Below are 20,741 nucleotides of genomic sequence, written 5' to 3'. Positions count from 1 at the left end.
AGAGACCTGCGCTCCGGCGCTGAAGCCCAGTAATTAACGGTGATGGCTCCGACTTTGATGATCTTCTAGTGACGCAGGAGAGGACTGGTCGGCTGAGAGAGGTGCTAAAGAGGCAGTGGTAGAAAGTGCTAAGGGCTACAGGAGCAGAAGAAGGAAGAAAAGGAAGAAAGAAATAGGGAAGGAAGAGAAGAGATAAGAAAGATAAGCAAGCGAGAAGGCAATAGGAAAGATAAAAGAAGAATGTGAGAAAAAGGAAAAACGAGAGAGATGAAGGAAAAGAAAAATAAAAGAAGCACGAGAAAGAACAATGGAAGAAAGGAATCGTGGAGGGGGAGAGGGGGAAGAGTAAGACAACGACGAGAACTGTGAAAATAATTTTAAAACACACATACACACAAAAAACCCCAACAACACTAAACCCGGTAAAGATGATGGTCAGGAGAATCGGAGACCGGAGGAAGGAAGACGAAGAAAGGAATCTATGAAAAAAACCCCGAACAACAACGAGCAAACACGGAAAAAATATAGAAAAAAAATTAAATAAGTGAAAGAAGAATGAAGCGTTAATGGAAGAGCAAGAAAATGTGTGAGTGGAGCTGAGCCGGCACGATCGGCGGCGAGAAGCGTGCGAGGCGGCGGACCTGCACACGGTGTCGCTGCAGGCTCAGAAACAGCGGCCGAGCGGCTCAGCGGCTCCGCCCCGGAGCGGCGGAAAGCACAGCAATGAGCGCGAGGGGGCGGCGCGGGGCTCGGCAGATAGCAGAACCGGTGTGCGAGCCGCGGCGGGGACAGTGAGCGGCTATGGAGATGGAGGCGCGTTGGGGTGCGGCGGTGCGTCTGGTGGTGCTGGTGCGGACGTGGGCGCTGGTGTCGGGGCAGGTGCGGTACTCCGTGCCGGAGGAAGCGAAGGTCGGGACGGTGGTGGGGCGGCTGTCGCAGGAGCTGGGTGTGGAGGCGGGCGATGCGGAGGCGCGGCGGCTGCGTGTGGTGTGGCAGGGCCGGCGGGCGAGCGTGGAGGTGAGCGGGGCGAGCGGGGCGCTGGTGGTGAGCTCGCGGCTGGACCGGGAGGAGCTGTGCGGCAAGAGCGCTCCCTGCTCCCTGCGTTTGGAGCTGCTGCTGGAGCGGCCGCTGCGCGTCTTCCATGTGGAGCTGGAGGTGACCGACATTAATGACAACGCCCCGCTCTTCGCCGCCTCACGGAAAAATATCAGCATCGCGGAGTTGTCTCTGCCGGGTTCCCGTTTCCCACTGGAGGGCGCGTCGGACGCAGATATCGGAGCGAACGCGCAGCTCTCCTACACCCTCAGCCCCAGCGAGCACTTCAGAATAGAGAAAGAAAACAGCGACTCCCGCAGTAAATCCCTGTTTCTGGTGCTTACAAAAGCTCTGGACCGGGAGACAGTGCCTGTGCACCGATTGGTGTTGACAGCCACTGATGGGGGCCGGCCGTCTCTGACGGGCACAATGGAGCTGGTGATCTCGGTGTTGGATGCCAACGACAATGCCCCGCACTTCAACCAGTCGGTTTACAAAGTATATTTCCCCGAGGATGCCTTAGAAGGGACACTGGTGGTGAGGGTAAATGCCACAGATCCGGACATGGGAAGTAATAGGGAAGTGGTTTATGAAATTGATACTTTTGTTCCTGCCTCGTCCTCAGATCTATTTAACATTGATGGGAAGAGTGGTGAGATCAGACTGAGGGGAGCCCTGGACTTCGAAACAGTCAGTTTCTACGAGCTACAAATTAAGGCGAAAGACAGAGGGACCCCTCCTCTCTCGGGTCATTGCAAGGTGTTGTTGGAGGTGCTGGACGTGAACGACAACGCACCCGAGGTGTGGGTGACGTCACTGTCGGTGCCAGTGCCGGAGGACGCGTCGGTGGGGACGGTGGTGGCGCTGCTGAGCGTGTCGGACCGGGACTCGGGGGCAAACGGGCGAGTGCAGTGCTCGGTGTGGCCGACGTCGCCGTTCGGTCTGGAGTCGAGGTTCGCGGGGTCGTACTCGCTGGTGCTGCGAGAGGCGCTGGACCGGGAGCGGGTGTCGGAGTACGAGGTGGAAGTGCGGGCGGAGGACGGCGGGAAGCCGTCGCTGCGTGCGAGGCGCGGTGTGCGTGTGCCGGTGTCAGACGTGAACGACAACGCGCCGTCGTTCTCGCAGGCCGTGTACACGGTGCTGGCGCGGGAGAACAACGCGGCGGGCGCGGAGCTGGCGCGGCTGTGGGCGCGGGACCCGGACGAGGCGGACAACGGTCGCGTGAGCTACTCGTTGTGGGAGGGCGTCGCCGGGGCCCCGTGGTCAGGCGGCGGGTGGCGTCCGGCGTCGAGCTACGTGTCGGTGGACGCGGAGAGTGGTCGCCTGTGGGCGGTGCAGCCGTTGGACTACGAGGAGCTGCAGGTGTTGCAGTTCGAGGTGCGAGCGGTGGACGCGGGGGAGCCGCCGCTGGTCGGCAACGCGACGGTGCAGCTGTTCGTGGTGGACGAGAACGACAACGCACCGGTGCTGCTGCCGACCGCGGGCGGTGGTGCGGGGCTGGTTCCGTTTGCGGGTAGCGTTGCCGGGTCGTCGGTAGAGGGGGCGTCGGGATCAGATTCGGAGACGCTGTGGGCGTGGGCGGCGTGGGGGTCTCCGGCAGGGCAGGTGGTGGCGAAGATCCGTGCGGTGGACGCGGACTCGGGCTACAACGCGTGGCTGCGGTACGAGGTGTGGGAGCCGCGTGGGAAGGGCCCGTTCCGCGTGGGGCTGTACAGCGGCGAGGTGAGCACGGCGCGGGCGCTGGAGGAGGCGGACGGCCCGCGGCAGAGGCTGGTGATCGTGGTGCGGGACCACGGCGAGCCGTCGCGCTCGGCCACGGCCACGCTGAGCGTGTCGCTGGTGGAGGGCGGCGAGGCGGCGCTGGCGGCGGCAGGGTCGTCGTCTTCGTCGGTGTCGGGTGTGGTGCTGCCGGCGGAGGGCGGCGCGGCGGCGGGCGCGGCTTCGGCGTCGGCCAACGTGTGGCTGGTGGTGGCCATCTGCGCGGTGTCGAGCCTGCTGGTGCTGGCGCTGGTGCTGTACGGTGCGGCGCGGTGGGCGCCGCGGGCGGCCGTGCCGTCAAGGCAGGCTCCGGCGACGCTGGTGTGCGCCAGCGAAGTGGGCAGCTGGTCGTACTCGCAGCGGCAGAGCCGGAGCCTGTGCGTGGCGGAGGGCGCGGGCAAGAGCGACCTGATGGTTTTCAGCCCCAACTTGCCGCCGCCGCCTCAGGCTGACCCCGCCTCCAAGGACACCTCGCAGCCGGCGTCTTCCGCTCTGTTGAACACGGTCAGTGGCTCTCCCTTCTCCCTTTCTCGCCTCTTTCTTTCTTTCCCGCGCCTTCTTTCTTTCTTTTCTTGCTTCCTCCCGAAACCTGAATCTCTCTCGCCCTTCTTGCGCCCCCCTGGGAGGCGCCACTGAGAGCCGGGCTGAGCCCTCGGGGTCTGCGGACGGTTAGTGCTTAGCGCGTGGTTCAAGATCTTAGTGGCACATTTGCCTTTGCCTTTCTCTCTTAAGTGAGAGAAGCTGAAATTAGAGTATTGCTGGACCGAGCGTCATAGGACGTCGGTAGCTGCGTTTTCCTGTGTTGAGTGTAAATTGTTCTCCCGGAAAATGGAATAATTGCATGTTGTGACAACATCCGTTTTTGAGAGGCTGTTGTTTGCTGGTGTGTGGCATTTCCATCTAAAGCAGTGATGCTTTAGATGTTCTTTGATGTGATTTGTCGTGATTAATGTAGGAGAGAAAATCTGAACTTTTCTCGTGATCTTTTCCCAAGAATCTTATAACCATAGTTGCTGGACTGAAATGTTCAACCAACAAGACAGGTCGTTCATGAGCACAGAAATGGTGTTATGTACATTAGCCTCTTTTGGTATTCTTCTAAGTTATAATCAGTAGCCACATGGATATAGAAGCCCTGTAAATGTTTTTCTCAGAAAACAGAACAAAATGAAAGAAAAACTAGATAAATAAAAACCCCAACAAACAAAACAAAACAAAGCAAACCAAACAGGAAACACCCAACCCAACCAAAACCAGAACAGAACAAACCAAAAAAACCCCATCAAAACAAAAATGCAAACCAAACCAGAAATAAGAAAATCAAACAGTATAAAGCCACGAAAACAAAACCCATATCAAATTCTCTTTCACATTCAGTACCTTCTGTTACTTCAGGGTGCTCGCGAATGGTGCCTCTCAGGGCTTGAAATTAATGCTGTCACTATTTACTGCTCTCCCAAAATCACCTTTAGAAAGAACATTGCTTCCAAGTTTCCATTGCTTCCACATTTCCATCTGAGGGAGCTGATGGATCAGCTGCAGAGACTCTGCTGGACCCCATGGATATACACATACAGACCATTAGTGTGGGGTTTGTAGTGCTGTCATTGAAGGGAAGGGTCTGTAAAAGCTGGAGTGAGTATTGGGGTGCCAAAGGAAACTGTGATGTGTCAGGGTGGTGAATGTGGCAGTGTCACTGAGTAGGACCTGGGTGACTTTGAGCAGTGGGAAGACATGTCTACAGAAATTGGGAATCCTTGGGAAGACCATAGGGAATTTAATAAGACAGGAATGGGAGATGATGTGTTTGTCCTGGAGTCGGAAATGGAGGGTTCCTGGAGGAAAGCAGAAGGCAGAATGGGAACAGTGTTTTCCTGCTCAAGATCCTTTTCCAAGCTCCAAGAATCTGGAGTTAAAGCTCCTCTGGATCTTGAAATAGTTAAATGGCAGTGAAATGCCCATGGTACCCTCTGGGATTATGAAGTGCTACCACCAGAGGCAGTCCCTTTGCTGCTGCCTGCCTGATGTAGGCAATGTGTAGGTAAGTTGGGGAGAGATGCAGTCTGTCAGATTATGTCTGATGAACCTTTTCCCTCTTGCCTAAAGGGAGGTGTTGTGTGAGGGTAGTGCTTAAATTTGCTGTCCTTGTGTAGTGGTTGGCAGCCATACCAGTTTTTGCAGCCTAATTTCCCCTGCTTGTGCTGCTGCACAGTTGGCCTTGGTACAGATCATGTGCTGTGTTGTCACACGTAACTGATTCTGATATCTGGATGGACACAGCAAGCCTTCCAGAGCAGGTTTTCTGTAGTTCTCACCCTCGGTTTATAACTGGAGATCATTTGCCTTTCAGCATTTATTATTCTGCCCAAGAATGAAATCTGTGTAGACTGAGATCACAGCTGTCACAGTTCTCATCACAGAATCATTCAAGAACACTATTGCACAGCTTTGTGGTGTTTCCATCTGACCTTATCAGAAAGGCGCCAAGCATTCAAGTTCATGCATTCAAGAAGAGTCTGCCAGGCACTGTGTGGTTTTCATCCCTCCATAGGGTCCTTGTGCTGATCATGAGAAGGTGAGGATGGATGAAGGACTGGGTAACAATCAGAGCAGTTTAGAGGGAATGTTCTTGCAGTGGAGCAGTGTCTGGGTATTGTGGATCCTTTGAGTGGCACAACATAGGGTTTGGGTATCTGTTAAAGGAAGGGTGACTTTTAATGGGGAAAGGTGTTTCCTCTGGAAATGGAGATACTGGGTAAAATATGGTTTGAGTCACTGGGGACGGACTGGAGAGTTTCCACTTAGCTGGAGATCCAATTTCCAGTGCAGTAGGGCAGAGGATGCTGGCAGAAATTCTCAGGAAATGTCCAGCAGATTTACATGGGATCCTCTTAGGACTTCCAGAAGTTCTTCACGTCTTTGTGCCGTGTTTTCCTCCGTGGTATTACTCCTTGTGAAGATAAGTATCTTATGCACTCTCAGTCAGCTGGGTTTGATGTAGAATGGTGCTGGTCAAGTGGAAACTTTTCCAAATTTTGATTATGGGGCTAGCAGCCTCCTCTGAATGTGTCCTCAGTCATCACTCTGATCTTAGTCTGACTAGACTAGAAATACTCTCCATATTCATGAATTTGGCAAACCTTGTGTTTCAGTATAGTGGAATGAGATCCTTTGGGTTTCTTCACTCTCTTACCAAAACCACTCACAATGTTGTTTCTTCTCTCTTACTGGCAATGCTTTGAGATGAAGACTGATGCCATTTGGTAGCTGTTGGGTGGCAGAGTCTCAGAGAGATGATCATCAATCTAGGGTGGCTTTTCTCTTGAGCTGACACTGACATTAAGAGACTGTTCTTAGCTTTCAGGTGTCCCTCCTGCTTCTCCTGTGATAGAAGTGCTTACAGAAGTGCTGTGCACTGTCCAATGATTTCCAGGCCTTTGCAGAATGTGGCTCATTTTCTCCTATCCATCTTCTCAAGAAATCTTCCCATTGGTATTAACAAAACATTAATGTGAAATGTCCCTTAAAACCAAGTCCCCTCCCATGAAAATGTTTCTTTTCTGAAGAAGAAATGAGTGATGCAACAGGTAAGTTGCTCCCACCTGAAGATGAGTCTGAGTCAGAGGCACTTTTATTCCCATTTAGTTCTGGTATCATCCTCTTGGATTGACTCAGTGTCTTCAGACTGGATCAGGAGCTGGGCTTGATGATCCTAATGGGTCCCCTCCAGTTTGAGGTATTCCATGGCTGGACCAGCAAAGCACTACTGCTTGCTCTGATTCCTTTTTACTGCTTCCTGGCACAGTGTGAGTAGGTGGCAGCAAGCATGGATGGAGGAGGGACCACAATGTGTTTCTCAGAGTGGATGTGTTGGGTGCTGAGGGGATGTTCCCAGTGAAAATGGTGCATGGTGTGACCTTTGTGGCTTTTGATGTGTGGCTCAGGCTAATGAGTAAGAAGCATTCTGTGGGGACTAATGACCCTGGGTGTGGGGGCTCTTGCTGTGTTGTTCTGGCAGAGTGTGCTGGCCTGAAACTGAAAGCAAGAACCTGACAGTCATCTTGCAGCTGAAAAATGAGGCCAGAAAGCTCTTCATTGAGGAACATGAAGAGGGCTTGGGGCCTGTGACTGCTTCATGCTTTTTCACGTTGGTAAAGAATGAGCGTGTGCTGGGCTGTGATGGGTTTGATTTCCCAAAAGGAAGACTCCCCTGGGTTACCTGGATGCATTGGAGCCTATTTGTGCAGACGACCAAGTACCAGGAGCTTGGTCTTCTGTTTCAGGGGGTGATGGCTTCCATTCCTTCAGAGGATGGGAGCTGAAGGGTGTGGTCTCCTTCCAGAAGGGGAAATGCAGGGGCAGTTTGTCTTACATAGACTGGAGGAAAGAAGGAAGGTTGTTCATCGTCTGGAGAGATGGAAGGTGTCAGGGAAAAGAGAGATTGTGTCAAAGGAGTCATTGTCTCTGGAGGTGTTCAAGAAACGTGTGGCCATGGCACTTTGGGCTATGGTTTAATGGCAGTGGTGGTGTTGGGTTGATAGTTAACTCGATGATCTTAGAGGCCTTTTCCAACCAAAACAATCCTGTGTTTCATGCTTCGTGCAAGTATGACATAACCACATAGAAAATGTGTTGTTTGAGGAGGCAGAGCAAAGGCAAAGAGAGAAGAAGAGGCAGGGAGGGACATGACATGGAAGAGAAAACAAGGAGAAAAAAATGGAAATAATAGAATGGAGGAATAAGGGATCAATGCAGAGAAAGAAAATCAAAGAAGGACGAAGGCAGCATCAGAAAGAAGGAATGGAGAGAAAACGAGACACGAGAAATGAATTTACCAGCATGCAGCAGGGTTGTCACTGTACACAGAAATGTGCTGAGGGAGACAAAGGAAAGAAGGAAAGAAGATAAAGAAAAAGAAAGAAGGAAAGATGTTAGGACAGAATGAAGCAATGAATAATTGAGGAAGGAAGATGACAAAGAGGAGAAAGCAGAGAAACCGTAAGGAAGATGATCAGTATCCACCGAACTTACCTTCAGACCGTGAAGGCAGTTGGTCCGTAACAGCCTCCGCCCGGTTAGAAAACCATGCACAGGAGAGAATGTCTCCTAACCAACGCTGATGTCCAGTAATTAAGGCTGATGGCTCCGACTTTGAGAGTTTCCGCCCTGGCACCGGAGGGAGACTGGGGAGCTGAGGAGCGGGGTTAATTAGAGAGAGGATGGAAAGTTAAGGGAAGGGGGAGCCTAAACCAAGGACAGCAGAGCAAGAAAGGAAAGGAAACCGAAGAAGAAAAGAGGCGGCGACAGAGACAGAAAAAGAAAGGAATAAAGGTAGAGCAGGGGAAAGGAAGAAAAAGGTGGAATAAAGAAAGATGGATATAAATAAATACATATTTAAAGAAAATGGAAGCAAGAAAGAGCGAAATAAATAAATATATATTATAACAAAACATAAACCTCCACGCGGTCGGTGTCGGTCAGCGTGCGAGCCGGCGGAGCAGCACACGGTGTCGCTGCAGGCTCAGAAACGGCAGCTGAGCGGCTCGGCGGCTCCTCCCCGGTGCGGCGGAGAGCAGGGCTGGGAGCGTGGGGGGGCGGCGCGGAGCCCTGCAGACAGCAGAACCGGTGTGTGTGGGCCGCGGCGGGGAGCCGTGCGTAGGCCGTGAACGGTGATGGAGGCGCGTTGGGGTGCCGCGGTGCTTCTGGTGGTGCTGGTGCGGTCCTGGGCGCTGGTGTCGGGGCAGGTGCGGTACTCGGTGCCGGAGGAAGCGAAGGTCGGGACGGTGGTGGGGCGGCTGTCGCAGGAGCTGGGTGTGGAGGCGGGCGATGCGGAGGCGCGGCGGCTGCGTGTGGTGTGGCAGGGCCGGCGGGCGAGCGTGGAGGTGAGCGGGGCGAGCGGGGCGCTGGTGGTGAGCTCGCGGCTGGACCGGGAGGAGCTGTGCGGCAAGAGCGCTCCCTGCTCCCTGCGTCTGGAGCTGCTGCAGGAGCGGCCGCTGCGCGTCTTCCATGTGGAGCTGGAGGTGACCGACATTAACGACAACGCCCCGCTCTTCCCCGCCGCGCGGAAAAACATCAGTTTACCGGAGAACTCCCCAGTCGGTTCTCGTTTCCCACTGGAGGGCGCGTCGGATGCAGATATCGGAGCGAACGCTCAGCTCTCCTACAAATTCAGTCCCAGCGAACATTTCCAGCTGGATTTACAAAAAACCGAGGAGGACGGTGATTCCTTATTCCTGGTCCTCACGAAAGCCCTAGACCGGGAGACAGTGCCTCTGCACAGGCTGTTGCTGACGGCGAGTGACGGGGGCCGGCCCTCTTTAACAGGCACAATGGAGTTGGTGATCTCGGTGCTGGACGCCAATGACAATATCCCTCAGTTCAACCAGTCTGTGTATAAAGTACAGCTGCCGGAAAATACAGAACGTGGCACATTGGTGATCAAATTGAACGCCAGAGATTTGGATGAGGGAACAAACGGCAATATCGTGTACTCTCTCCAGAAGCTGTTCCCTCAGGACGAGAGGGAAGTTTTCGAGATCGACAGAAAGAGTGGAGAGATTCGGCTGAGGGGTGACTTAGACTTTGAGGATGTTCGTCTCTATCGCCTGCAAGTGGATGCAGCGGATCAAGGAAATCCGCCGCAACTGGGTCACTGCAAGGTGGTGTTGGAGGTGCTGGACGTGAACGACAACGCGCCCGAGGTGTGGGTGACGTCACTGTCGGTGCCAGTGCCGGAGGACGCGTCGGTGGGGACGGTGGTGGCGCTGCTGAGCGTGTCGGACCGGGACTCGGGGGCGAACGGGCGAGTGCAGTGCTCGGTGTGGCCGACGTCGCCGTTCGGTCTGGAGTCGAGGTTCGCGGGGTCGTACTCGCTGGTGCTGCGAGAGGCGCTGGACCGGGAGCGGGTGTCGGAGTACGAGGTGGAAGTGCGGGCGGAGGACGGCGGGAAGCCGTCGCTGCGTGCGAGGCGCGGTGTGCGTGTGCCGGTGTCAGACGTGAACGACAACGCGCCGTCGTTCTCGCAGGCCGTGTACACGGTGCTGGCGCGGGAGAACAACGCGGCGGGCGCGGAGCTGGCGCGGCTGTGGGCGCGGGACCCGGACGAGGCGGACAACGGTCGCGTGAGCTACTCGTTGTGGGAGGGCGTCGCCGGGGCCCCGTGGTCAGGCGGCGGGTGGCGTCCGGCGTCGAGCTACGTGTCGGTGGACGCGGAGAGCGGTCGCCTGTGGGCGGTGCAGCCGTTGGACTACGAGGAGCTGCAGGTGTTGCAGTTCGAGGTGCGAGCAGTGGACGCGGGGGAGCCGCCGCTGGTCGGCAACGCGACGGTGCAGCTGTTCGTGGTGGACGAGAACGACAACGCGCCGGCGCTGCTGCCGACCGCGGGCGGCGGTGCGGGGCTGGTTCCGTTTGCGGGTAGCGTTGCCGGGTCGTCGGTAGAGGGGGCGTCGGGATCGGAGTCGGAGACGCTGTGGGCGTGGGCGGCGTGGGGGTCTCCGGCAGGGCAGGTGGTGGCGAAGATCCGTGCGGTGGACGCGGACTCGGGCTACAACGCGTGGCTGCGGTACGAGGTGTGGGAGCCGCGTGGGAAGGGCCCGTTCCGCGTGGGGCTGTACAGCGGCGAGGTGAGCACGGCGCGGGCGCTGGAGGAGGCGGACGGCCCGCGGCAGAGGCTGGTGATCGTGGTGCGGGACCACGGCGAGCCGTCGCGCTCGGCCACGGCCACGCTGAGCGTGTCGCTGGTGGAGGGCGGCGAGGCGGCGCTGGTGGCGGCGGGGTCGTCGTCGTCTTCGTTGATGTCGGGTGTGGTGTTGCCGGTGGAGGGCGGCGCGGCTTCGTCGTCGGCCAACGTGTGGCTGGTGGTGGCCATCTGCGCGGTGTCGAGCCTGCTGGTGCTGGCGCTGGTGCTGTACGGTGCGGCGCGGTGGGCGCCGCGGGCGGCCGTGCTGTCGGGGCCGGCTCCGGCGACGCTGGTGTGCGCCAGCGAAGTGGGCAGCTGGTCGTACTCGCAGCGGCAGAGCCGGAGCCTGTGCGTGGCGGAGGGCGCGGGCAAGAGCGACCTGATGGTTTTCAGCCCCAACTTGCCGCCGCCTCCTCCCGGCCCCTCGGCCAAGGACACCTCGCAGCCGCAACCTACAGCTTTGCTGAACACGGTCAGTGGCCCTCCCTTTCTTTTCTCTTCCACCCACCATTCCCTTCTTGCTTGCCCCCATAGCCTGAGACTCCTCTTCTCTTCCCTCGCCCTTTTCGCGTCTCCCCTGGCCTGCTGGATGCCAGAATCAGTCTGCGGGAGGGTTCTTATGGAGGCTTTCTTTTAGTGCTTGCTGAAACTTCCTTGTGTCTTGTGGCTCTTCAAGCTCGTGTTGTCCTGCAATGTTTGTAGTCCTTTTCGGGTATTGGAGGTTTGGGATCCATTCTGCATCCGTTTTCGTAGCATCCTGTCCTCAATGCAATTATCCTGATGTGATCGGTTGCTGCATTCTAAATGAGGTGTGACAGGGTAATTTGCTTTGTTCTGTAGCACCTTGTTACGTAGAGCAGATGGGGAGATCGAGCTCATTAACTGTGATCAGAAGGTAGTACTTCTGTCTCAAAAACTTTTATCGTATTCCCTTTTAGTCTGTTTTGGGGGGTTGGTCTTTTTTTTTAAATTTATTTTTATTTTTAACACGAGGCGATATTCCTGATATTGAAGCTGCACTAAATCTTTGATAATCTTTGATCATCTTCCTGGCTACTTCTTAAGATCTTCTTGTTTCCACTCTCCTTGTTACCATATTAAAAACAAGAGGACCTCTGGAAAGTATTCAGAGTTTTGGTGAACTTTATATTTCTGCAAACGTGGATGAAGTGCTCTTTTTTTTCCTTGGTCTTTTCATAGGTACTGAGAGCAGACCAATGCATATCCATGTCACTGTGTTTCCTCTGCCAACGATGTCATTTCAGAACCTTAAGAAGTGGATTCAGTGCCAGAGTCTGTCGAATTCACTATTTATTTTTCTTTTCCCTTACCTGAAAACTCTTAGTGGTGTTTTGCAGGGCAAATCTTTTACCATTTCCCCACCCGGGTCTTCAGGGTGATTAACTGTTTTTGCAGATCTCAGCAGCCCTTTATTTTAATTCTGCTCTGTAGGGTAGTGTCTGCTGTAATGTTTGTTGTGTCTCTCTCCATGACTGGTTGAGGTTCTTGGAGAGCTATTAAACGGCACATTTTCCATCAAAAATCTCTCCCTGACGGCAGCATTGACCTTATTGCCTTGCTGAAGTGACCAGCTTTGTTTTTATTGCCACCTGTGTCGTCAATCACAGCTCAAATAGCCTCTTTCAGCCTTCTTTAATTTTGTAGGAAGTGTCTTAATTTGCGTGCGTTTTCCTGCCTTGCAGGTAGGGCAGTGGTAATGAACTTCTTGCTTTTGGCTGCTGTGAAGTCCTGGTTTCTAGGTTTAATCATAAATCTGTCTTGCTTCTTGATTTTCCTCTGAAACAGAGGTCATGGAAGGTGACCATAGCTGGTACTCTGAGTTCTCTTATGTTCACCTTGCATGGTATGTGTTAGATTTTGGAGTACAGAATGACTATGAGCATGGAAATGCTCGCAGAAGCATTTCATGTTGCCCCTTTTCAAGTATGATGTAGATGTACTTCCCAACACAGAGTACTTGATGGCTGAAGAGCATGAACTAAGGTAGGTGTGAAACGTGGGCATCTATAGTGTTGTGTTGGGCAGGATGTGTCGCTACAGGATTTGATTTTGGTGGGCACATGTATTTGTAGAAGCACCTCAGCTATGACTCGTGACTGCTAGATCCAAGCCCCCTGCGGTGGTAGCCTTTGCATTTCCTTTGTTTTAGTTTTTTCCCTCCTTCCTGAGAATGCTTTTAAAAATAAATGGTTATTTTGTATCTCGTTGTGTGCCTTGTGATAATCATGTGAGTGTGAACCGGGATGACACCTGACACTCCTAATTCCTCCAGAAGAAGCATGGCTTAGCTTGCCTTTCTCGGGAGATTTGTTGGGAATTGTGAGTGAGAGCCATGCTGCCAAATGCTGTTGACTGCTTGTTGTCAATGGCCCCTTGCCATCATGGTGGTTCACTGTCTTTATCTCTTCAAACAAGGTTTAACCCAAGGGCTTAATTTCTGTTTCTGCTCTCATGGCAGTGGATGCAGAAAACCCAGGGATACAGCAGGGATCTGGGAAGCTAAACAAAACTTGTTTGCTTTTCCCACCATGCTTTCCTGGTGTGGCAGTTTAGGCTGGGTGCCCCCTGCCACTGCTACATAAATTACACCTCTGGTGTCCTGGGTGCCCACCCAATAGGGGTGGACACAGGAAACGGCATATTTCTACCCATAAATCCTGTGCCCTATAAGTCCATCTGCAAAGCCATTCTCTTCCTCTTTCTTCCCTCTCTGCTCCCATGGGAGATGTCCTCTCTTATTGGGTAATGCCGGGGGAGTATCCTCAAGGCCTCTTAGGCCTGTCTAGGCCTAATGCCAGGAGGAGAATGGAGGGGGAGCAGTCTCAGACCTGGCCAGCCTGAGACTCGCCTAGCAGTGGGAGAAGGGTGGCGAAGAAAGAGCCCTGGGGGTTTGGGTAGACCCTCAGGTGGGAAGAAGGGAAGAACTGGGAAGCTTTGGGAATTATGTAACGGGCTCTGTACGCTTTGGGATGTTCTCTGCCACTATGCTGTGTAGTTTGTAGTTTTCTGTAGCTTCACCAATCGCTTTTCCATTTAAACTTTCCATCACTCTCCAGTCCGTTTTGTGTGAGTGTCATTCTTTTGTCCCTTTCAGGGCAAGAGAGGATCTGTCTGGCCCCAAACCAGCACACCTGGAATGGTGAATAGTGATTCTTGAGCAACCCCCTGACAATGAAAACCTAGAAATAAACCAAGATCGCTGTCTTAGTAGTGAGAGGTGTAATTAAAGGTGACCTGTCAACAGACCTACCTGGATTTTTTTAGTATTGGGTATCTTAATTTTGGTTTAACCTCCTGTTGCATTGCTTCTATGATACAACCAGCAACTCACTATTGTGTGAAATCATCTGTTCCATGTTGGTGCCTGGCCTGAGTGGTGGGACAGCAGCAAGCAGCTGTAGCTGTGTGGAGAAGAGACCCTGGTGTGTTTGTATCAGTGGAGCAGTCTGGGAACATGTAAAACAGAATGTGCCTTGCCAGAGCTGTGCTGTGACCCTTTTGAGTTGTCCTCAGTTATTTTATGGGTGGATGATGTCTTGTATCCTGCAGCCCCTCATCTCCATCAGTAATGAATCCGTGGTGAGTGCCAACCTGCCTAAAAAGGTAAGAAAGAATTTGTCATTTGTTGTGCAACTATATGTAGGGAATAAAGCTAACAGGAAACACTTTTTGTGAAACACATAAAGACAACCAGAGAGCTCAGGTTCCCTTCCAAGAGGATTTGTGGGTTATGTTTAAACCAACAGAGAGTCACTGGTGGATTTGGAACTCTTTGGAATTTGTATTCATTGCTGGTTTCTTAGGTTGGATCTACACATCAAAAGGTAAACGTAGTCTTGACGACACAGATATTCACTGTAATAGGATGTCCTTGATCTTATTTCCTGTAAGAAAATTGAGCTCATGATTGCTCAGCCACATCACTATCACAAATACAAGGAAAACCAGTTTCTGCTTGGTTGCAAGCAACAGTTGGTGCAAGAGACACAAATAAATTCCATGTGAATCTATGTCTTCTGGAGACCTGAGCATTTTCCATGCATGAGAGACCAGGGGTACAGTCTTCTTCTGCAGAAGAAACTGAAATTCTTATCTCAAAGAAATAAATGAATGAGGGAAATGACCTATGCAACCTCAGCAACATCTGAGGAAGACAAAAACAAGAGATCAGGAGTTGAACGGACTTTTTTCTATGCAGTGTGAAGAGAAGAGAAGCGAACAGAAGCGAAGAGAAGAAGCAGCAATTATTACTGTTTTAGAGGAAGGGAAATGTTACGAAGGGAAATTGAGGAGGTTGTCGGTCAATGGAGCTTAGCAACAGCTTTTCCCTTACCTGGGCGAACTCAGCGCAGGAGAGCCGCGGCCGCACACCAGGTGCCGCTGTTGGCCGCGAAGGCGGCGTGAGCTCGCTGTGGTGGTGGGGCGGCTGCTCCTCCCCGAGCCTCTGCCACGGCGGCGTCACCGAGCGGCGGTAGCGGAGCGGCGGGAGGATGAAGGATGCGGCAGGCAGGGCCAGGCGGGGCAACGGTGAGCGGAGAAGGGCTCCATCTCTGACAGAAGGCCATTAAGTCGGGCATCCGGACAGCGGCGTAGAGCCGTGCGAGAACCGTGCAGGGCCCAGCGGTGACGGAGATGGAGGCGCGTTGGAGTGCGGCGGTGCGTCTGGTGGTGCTGGTGCGGACGTGGGCGCTGGTGTCGGGGCAAGTGCGGTACTCGGTGCCGGAGGAAGCGAAGGTCGGGACGGTGGTGGGGCGGCTGTCGCAGGAGCTGGGTGTGGAGGCGGGCGATGCGGAGGCGCGGCGGCTGCGTGTGGTGTGGCAGGGCCGGCGGGCGAGCGTGGAGGTGAGCGGGGCGAGCGGGGCGCTGGTGGTGAGCTCGCGGCTGGACCGGGAGGAGCTGTGCGGCAAGAGCGCTCCCTGCTCCCTGCGTCTGGAGCTGCTGCTGGAGCGGCCGCTGCGCGTCTTCTATGTGGAGCTGGAGGTGACCGACATTAACGACAACGCTCCGCGATTCCCCGTGAACGAAGAAGCATTTAATGTCGCGGAATCGTCTCTGTCGGGTTCTCGTTTCCCACTGGAGGGCGCGTCGGATGCAGATATCGGAGCGAACGCGCAGCTCTCCTACACCCTCAGCTCCAGCGAGCACTTCCGACTGGACCATCAGAGAAATGATGACCTGAGTGACTCCTTAGCTCTTGTTCTAGCAAAGCCACTGGACCGGGAGATGGTAACTGTGCACCGATTGGTGCTGACTGCAACTGACGGGGGCCGGCCATCGCTGACAGGTACTATGGAGCTGGTGATCACGGTGGTGGACGCGAATGACAACGCCCCGCAGTTCAATCAGTCGGTCTATAAAATTAAAGTGTTAGAAGGATCAGAAGTCGGAAGTCTGTTAATCACTCTCAGTGCCACGGATTTGGACGAAGGGAGCAACAGTGATATTATGTATTTATTTAGCAGGCGAGTTGCTGCTCAAGCTAAAGAAATGTTCAGTATCGATGAAAACAAAGGGGAGCTCAAGCTGCAAGGGAAATTAGACTATGAAGAAATGGATAATTACGAGATTACAATAGAAGCCAGAGATAAGGGGACACCCCCGCTGTCGGGTCATTGCAAGGTGGTGTTGGAGGTGCTGGACGTGAACGACAACGCGCCCGAGGTGTGGGTGACGTCACTGTCGGTACCGGTGCCGGAGGACGCGTCGGTGGGGACAGTGGTGGCGCTGCTAAGCGTGTCGGACCGGGACTCGGGGGCGAACGGGCGAGTGCAGTGCTCGGTGTGGCCGACGTCGCCGTTCGGTCTGGAGTCGAGGTTCGCGGGGTCGTACTCGCTGGTGGTGCGTGAGGCGCTGGACCGGGAGCGGGTGTCGGAGTACGAGGTGGAGGTGCGGGCGGAGGACGGCGGGAAGCCGTCGCTGCGTGCGAGGCGCGGCGTGCGTGTGCCGGTGTCAGACGTGAACGACAACGCGCCGTCGTTCTCGCAGGCCGTGTACACGGTGCTGGCGCGGGAGAACAACGCGGCGGGCGCGGAGCTGGCGCGGCTGTGGGCGCGGGACCCGGACGAGGCGGGTAACGGTCGCGTGAGCTACTCGTTGTGGGAGGGCGTCGCCGGGGCCCCGTGGTCAGGCGGCGGGTGGCGTCCGGCGTCGAGCTACGTGTCGGTGGACGCGGAGAGCGGTCGCCTGTGGGCAGTGCAACCGCTGGACTACGAGGAGCTGCAGGTGTTGCAGTTCGAAGTGCGAGCGGTGGACGCGGGGGAGCCGCCGCTGGTCGGCAACGCGACGGTGCAGCTGTTCGTGGTGGACGAGAACGACAACGCGCCGGTGCTGCTGCCGACCGCGGACGGCGGTGCGGGGCTGGTTCCGTTTGCGGGTGGTGTCGGCGGGTCGTCGGTAGAGGGGGCTTCGGGATCGGAGTCGGAGACGCTGTGGGCGTGGGCGGCGTGGGGGTCTCCGGCAGGGCAGGTGGTGGCGAAGATCCGTGCGGTGGACGCGGACTCGGGCTACAACGCGTGGCTGCGGTACGAGGTGTGGGAGCCGCGTGGGAAGAGCCCGTTCCGCGTGGGGCTGTACAGCGGCGAGGTGAGCACGGCGCGGGCGCTGGAGGAGGCGGACGGCCCGCGGCAGAGGCTGGTGATCGTGGTGCGGGACCACGGCGAGCCGTCGCGCTCGGCCACGGCCACGCTGAGCGTGTCGCTGGTGGAGGGCGGCGAGGCGGCGCTGGCGGCGGCGGGGTCGTCGTCTTCGTCGGTGTCGGGTGTGGTGCTGCCGGCGGAGGGCGGCGCGGCGGTGGGCGCGGCTTCGGCGTCGGCCAACGTGTGGCTGGTGGTGGCGATCTGCGCGGTGTCGAGCCTGCTGGTGCTGGCGCTGGTGCTGTACGGTGCGGCGCGGTGGGCGCCGCGGGCGGCCGTGCTGTCGGGGCCGGCTCCGGCGACGCTGGTGTGCGCCAGCGAAGTGGGCAGCTGGTCGTACTCGCAGCGGCAGAGCCGGAGCCTGTGCGTGGCGGAGGGCGCGGGCAAGAGCGACCTGATGGTTTTCACCCCTAATTTGCCACCTCCGCCGCCCGGTCCCGTTGCAGAACATGGTTCTGTTGGCAATGCGCTGTCTCCTTCCCCACTCGCTTCAAGCGTGGTAAGTGTATTCGTCAATGTGTATTTTTTCCCTTCTTGGCTAAGTTTATCTGCCTCGTACTTTTCATGGTTTTTCCAGGTATTACAGCCTCTTTTTGGACCTATTAGTTTTACCTAATTTGTTATAGCCTTGTCTTGCTTTTGGATGTAGCCGCAGTCATCTGCATCAGACAATCATGTTCGCCTTTCGAGATTTCATGGATTATTTTTAGTTTTACGTCTATTCCTTTCAAAATTTTGATGTCTCGTTTTCTTGTTTTCGTTCTTCATTCGTAGAGCGTTTTGGTCAAGCGTAATCTTGGAGTTATTTTTTTCCCTTCCCCTTACTGGGAATCTAATGGCAGTAGTGGGTGTTAGCGGATCTTTTATTTCTCTTTTGTAGTGCTTTTGAAGGTGTGAAAACAGGCGGGAGGTGATTAAGGGCACTTCCCTCAGGGTGACTATGATTAGGGTACTAAATATCTTTGGAACCAGGAATGATTGCAGTTGGGTTGATGAATATCGTGTCAAGAACTGTGCCAAGGCTCGCTGGAAATGTTATTGATTCAGAAACTTAGTGGGTTTGGATTTCGCCAAGTTTAAAAAGCTGAAATACACGTAGAGAGAATTGTGGGATGCAGAGAGGAGAAGAAACTTTGTTGGACGTCGTGAGAACCGTTTCACTTCTGGAAGTTCATTGAAACCGTGGGGAAAGTGGAGGAAGATACGGGATGCTTCATGATAAAGTGGAAAACTGAGGGACTGAGTGCTTCCGATCTCCTTGTGCCTCTCCTCACGACATGATCCTGCTCTCCATAGCGTTGTGGAATCGTTCATACCCTGTCTACCCCCTACCCTAGCGTCAAATGTAGGGTGCGAGGCGAGAAAGGGAGGTAGAGTGGTTAAGGGAAAAGTAGAATGGAGACATTTTATCTGCAGTCCCAGGGGTGGTAGATTGAAAACTTCTGCTTCACCCATCAGAAAAAGAGATTTTTCTGCTAGAAAAACATTTTCCATACCGTTTACCACATTGATTTCCCCACCTGCAGAGCGATTGATTAATTACCGAGTTGTTTAAACTCCATTACTGAAGCAGGTGACCCTGGCCGTGCACTGATGACACTGAATCGTCTCCGTTCTCATCGAGACCAGTCCCGAAGCTCTATTTCTCTATTTGAAATGGGATGTTAAAGTCCTGTTTATGTTCCTTTTCCGATGTTTGATACTGTATACAACTTCTCCAAGATTTCTCATATCTCTTTTAATTTCGTTATAGCATAAAATGGAAGTCTGTAGGGCTGCCGCGGTAGTAAGAATCAGAACTTTGGTATCATTCTTTTTCGTGGTAGGCGTTCAGTTCACCACAGACAACGTTTTAGACGAAGGAGATGGACTAAAAAACTAAAATCGTAGGTAGTTGGTTGCAAAGTGGCAAGCAAGATGTGTTGAAAACCGGTAAAAAAGGTTAAAAATGTCATGCCCGTAGGAGTGAATTATCTCTCACTGATCCATCTCACTGTCCCACTAATTTCTTTCTTTCCTATTTCTATCTCAGATTATTTAGTAAGGGCTTGAATATCCAACTCTTTGTGTTATTTGCTGGGGTTTGCGCTTCTGGTCTGCTTTGATTATGCCCCTGCTTAATGATGTGCTTAAGGGGAGTGCCTCATCACTTCTTAAACACGCGTGAACTACCTTCACTTGTGAGTAACAAGATTTACCCCAGAGCTGTAGAGAGCTTTCTTTCCGTGATTAACGTGGGTGTGATAGCGGCAGGAACAGCAAACGGCGACCCCCTAAAGAAAAATCCTTTTGTTGAGTTTATATCAAGGTTTAACTATTTGTGTTGAAGAGGATGGAAACACAGCACTTCGCGCACAGAGCTGGGGAATAATTCGCGTCCTTAGGCTGTGATTTAAGGGTGATGTGGCGTCTCATCATGCCGATCGTTTGGAGCAGGGGAGGCTTTGCCTTCCGTACCGTTACTCTTGGTTTCTGTGACAGCAGCAATTAACTGAAGGTCTAAACGAGATTTATTGTAGGTAGACTCTGTCAGGAAATATTTCTCTGTATTTCTTTAGGGACATGAAGCAATTCTGACTTTAGAAACAGAGATCGTGAATGCCTGAAGAACTTCGTGGCATAGTCTGGGCAGGAGAAACTGAAGGCTCTCGAATATCGCGTTAGTATCTTGAATAAAAGAGAACGCGTTTGCGCAGAGCTGTCAGCCGCCGCCCGACCAATCTCTCACTCCTCCCGCACGTTGTTCTGGGGAATGATGATAAGCAGTGACGTCACCAGGCGCTGTGTTAATGGAGGCGGCCGAATCCGGGCTGGCGGCTAGGCGCGCTGTGGAGCATTTCAATGGGAGCGGGGAGGAGCGGAGCAGCGGCGGCGGCGCCCGCACCGCCATGCTGGTCGGAGGCTGCTTCGCAGCCTCACAAGCGCAGATTTTACAGGCAGGGAAATGCCCGACAAGGCTGCTGGGGGGAGATGCGGGAGCTGGCAGGAGCTGCTCTGCTACAAGAGCGGTTCTGGTCTCCCATAATCCGCTGTCGCTGCTTCAGCTTCACAGCTGTCGCTGTCACAGCTTCTTCCAAGTCCAGCGGTCTCTAACTCGGGCGAACAGACCAATCTATGCTCTCGCGTTCCAGAAGCGAGTTCTTGTACCGAGCAGCACGTCGTGGCTCCGTGTTTTTGTCGCTTGATATGGGGAATGAGGGCTTTAGTGGGGGTCGCCGAAATCTAGAAATCCTCTGCGTACGAGATTGTTCCACTGGACTCCTTTTAGTCATTTTAGTCATCTCCGCTCTCTCTGTCCCCACGCTGCATCTGCGAGCTTCCGTGGCTTGCTGAAGGGCATCCTGGTATCGCTGCCCGCCTTGCCGGAGGCACAGGCTGCCTCCATGGGTTCGGCGGGGGAGCGGGGTGCGGAGCTGCGAGAACAACAGCGGATCATTCCGGAGCTGTGCCAGCAGCAGAGATGCTTTATCCGCTCCTTTCACCGGAGGAAGTGTGTGGGGGGGACGGGACGATAGGACTCACGGGGGACAGTGCAGACTGCCTGTCACGCCGGGTCTCGAGCGGGAGGAGTCCTGTGTGTTGGTACCACTGTGCTTGCTCCCATCGCTGCCCGGAGC

General features: G+C 54.2%; 3 protein-coding genes across 3 annotated transcripts; all 3 read left to right on the top strand.

Moving 5' to 3' along the window:
* Positions 1-801: 801 nt before the first annotated feature.
* Positions 802-8,459, top strand: LOC128972880 (protocadherin alpha-8-like). Its single transcript, XM_054389004.1, has 3 exons — positions 802-3,304; positions 3,420-3,461; positions 8,275-8,459. The coding sequence occupies exons 1-3, from the start codon at positions 802-804 to the stop codon at positions 8,457-8,459; spliced, it is 2,730 nt and encodes a 909-aa protein (XP_054244979.1).
* A 6-nt stretch (positions 8,460-8,465) lies between these two features.
* LOC128972878 (protocadherin alpha-2-like) lies at positions 8,466-11,108 on the top strand. Its single transcript, XM_054389003.1, has one exon. The coding sequence runs from the start codon at positions 8,466-8,468 to the stop codon at positions 11,106-11,108; it is 2,643 nt and encodes an 880-aa protein (XP_054244978.1).
* A 4,016-nt stretch (positions 11,109-15,124) lies between these two features.
* LOC128972877 (protocadherin alpha-2-like) lies at positions 15,125-19,945 on the top strand. Its single transcript, XM_054389002.1, has 3 exons — positions 15,125-17,623; positions 17,899-17,914; positions 19,821-19,945. The coding sequence occupies exons 1-3, from the start codon at positions 15,125-15,127 to the stop codon at positions 19,943-19,945; spliced, it is 2,640 nt and encodes an 879-aa protein (XP_054244977.1).
* The last annotated feature ends 796 nt before the right edge of the window (positions 19,946-20,741 follow it).

Source organism: Indicator indicator, chromosome 18 (assembly GCF_027791375.1).
Source record: "Indicator indicator isolate 239-I01 chromosome 18, UM_Iind_1.1, whole genome shotgun sequence".
NCBI lineage: Eukaryota > Metazoa > Chordata > Aves > Piciformes > Indicatoridae > Indicator > Indicator indicator.
This window is presented reverse-complemented; position numbering and strand designations above follow the sequence as displayed.